The following is a 2,497-nucleotide window of genomic DNA, read 5'->3' on the forward strand; positions in this document are numbered from 1 at the left end:
GCGCTGTGGCCGCTGCCGCGCGCCGTGCAGCTGTCCCCGCGCCTGCTGCAGCTTGCGCCCGAGAGCTTCTCCATCGGTCACGGCGCCGGCTCCACAGCCGGCCCCGCCTGCGCGCTGCTGCAGGAGGCCTTCCGGCGGTGAGACCCGGAGCGGACGGGCTGCAGGGGCAGGGCGGCGGGGATCCGAGGGGCGCCGAGGGAGAGGGCGCGGCTGCCCGGAGTCGGCGCCCTGTGGGCCGCAGAAGGCGACAGGCGGGGTGGAGGGGTCACCGCTTCCCGGCCGCGGCGCTGGGGCAAGCGACAGCTTCACCCGGAGTAGCCAAGGGAGGACAGCGTCGGGCGGGACCCCAGTAACGGCCTGAAGTTAACTGTCACTTCCAGGCCCCTGGTCCCCCGTTCTCGCCGAGTGTGTTCTTGGGGACAGCAGAAGCCCCGAGCCGGGGCGCCTCCCTGCGCGCAGACGCTCGGCTCGGCTTGAGGGCGGCTGGATACTTGCTTTCCACTTTACTGAGCGACCCGGTCATGTGCTCCCGCTTCCCCTTCCTCTTCCTGTGCTGGCACCTCAGTGTCCCAGCCCTGGCTGCGCTCTGGCCCCTTCGCTCCGCCGGAATGTTACCACCTGCAGGCAGCGCCCGGACTCGCTTTGATACCATCGGGGTGCTGCGCAGGGCACCTGCTTTCCCGTGAGCCGTCTGCGGACTCTGCAAACGGGGTAGGAGACGCAAACCCCGCCGAGGACGCGCTGGGTCCTGAACGCAGAGGTGGATCCTTCCCCGCCGCCGGGAGGTTCATGTTTTGCTTCTGTTCTGTACACCTGGCTGGACGTTGATGCCCGTGTTAAAGGCGTGCTCCACCGAGCCCGTGGGGTCGAACTTGCTGACAAGTCAGACTGCTTTAGCCGCAGTGGGGTGAAATGTGAAACCAAAACGGTTGTTCCTGTTGAGAAATAGAATTGCAGGGAAGGATTAGATGATTTGAGGGTCATCTGATAATCTTGAGTAGGACATTTTTCAAAACACGCTTGCCCCCAATGCCCTGGGGCTCAGATGCAGAGGCTTCTTTCTGCTTGGCGATGATAGCAAGGCAGAGAAGCTGGGACGAGTGAGCTAGGGTTGGACGACCAGAACTTGAGTCAGCTGCGAGGTGGTTTGCAAGCAAGGCTTGGTATTTATTGCAAGGCAGGTGGAGATAATGAGGGTAAGAGTTTACCTCACTCTTTTGAGGCCCCAGGAAGCAGCCAAAGTATACTTGACGTGTTAGGAAGCAGGTTGTAAAACGTCCCCGAGGCTTGCAGGCGCGCAGGGTGAGCATTCCAGGAATTCGGAGCTGCTGGCTCGGTAGGAGCTCTGGGCCATGAGGACTTGGATACTGGGCGTCAGAAAGCCCCTGGTGGCTGGGAACACCCGTGGCCCAGGCCCTACAGTCCGTGCTGTGCCCCAAACCCTGCTCTGGCACGGGATGTGCTATTTATCAGTGCCCGTTTGGGCTGCAGTGTCTACATGTCTTGTAAGGGGATGATTTTTTCAGGCAGTTTGGCTGTCAGGGGCGTGGCTGCTGCTTCGGCTTCTAGAATACTTCACACGCAAGACACTTTCCTGTTTTAATTTTTTTGTTTGTTTATTTTGTGGCACTGAGGATCAAACCTGAACTAAAGGCCTTGACATCTAAACAAGTGTCCTACCACTACGCCACATTTTCACCAGCTCCTTTAATTTCCATTTAAAATTTTTTGTTTTTAATTGTGGGAAGACAGAATTTACCATCGCCTCCCTCCATTAGAGATGGAACTCAGCGTCTCACACTGCAAGTACTCCATCATGAGTTATGCCCCAGCCCTTTTTATTTTTTAAGCTTGGATCTCACTACATTGCCCAGGCTGTCCTCAAACGAGTAGTTCTCCTGTCTCAGCCTCCAACTAGTTGGGATCACAGGTATTAGCCACCACACCTGATTGATTTTTAACTATTTTTAAGTATAGTATATACTTCCATTGTCTTAATTTCCTTAAGTCTGTCAAGGTTTTCCTTTACAAAAGACCCTTAGAATCTAGTTCACTTCTGGGACCTCTGTAAGTTCTGGAAGGACCTTTCCTAGATCTCTTTTTGTTGAGACAAGATCTTGCTGGCCTCAAATTCAAGTCGATCCTCCTGCTTCAGCCTTCTGAGTGCTAGGATTACAGACATGTGCCATCACACCTGATTCCCTCCTTACTTTCCTGGAAAAAAACAAAATGTTCTTATTGCATAAGTAATATATACAAGATCTAGCTTGTCAAGCTCTATAAAATAAGACAGAGGATATATATCAGTGATAGAGTGCTTGTCTAGCATGACCTGGGTCCTAGGTCCAATCTCTCTCACCACCCACAAACAAAAACAAAACTCTAAAACATTAAAAATATTGTTCTGAGTCTTTTTTTTTTGTTAGCTCTTTAAATATATACTTACTGGGCTGGAGAGATGGCTCAGTGGTCTAAAGCACCTACTTAGAACAAGCTT

At 53.4% G+C, this 2,497-nt stretch overlaps 1 protein-coding gene across 1 annotated transcript in view; it reads left to right on the top strand.

Moving 5' to 3' along the window:
* Window positions 1-6: 6 nt before the first annotated feature.
* Window positions 7-2,497, top strand: part of Hexb (hexosaminidase subunit beta) — a gene marked incomplete at its 5' end in the record, with an annotated part of 27,517 nt that continues 25,026 nt past the window's right edge. Inside the window, one exon of the mRNA XM_012517423.1 lies at window positions 7-137. Within this exon, the coding sequence (XP_012372877.1) occupies window positions 7-137 (131 nt within the window). The remainder of the gene's footprint in view (window positions 138-2,497) is intronic.

This window comes from Octodon degus, unplaced genomic scaffold, assembly GCF_000260255.1.
Source record: "Octodon degus isolate 3935 unplaced genomic scaffold, OctDeg1.0 scaffold00177, whole genome shotgun sequence".
NCBI lineage: Eukaryota > Metazoa > Chordata > Mammalia > Rodentia > Octodontidae > Octodon > Octodon degus.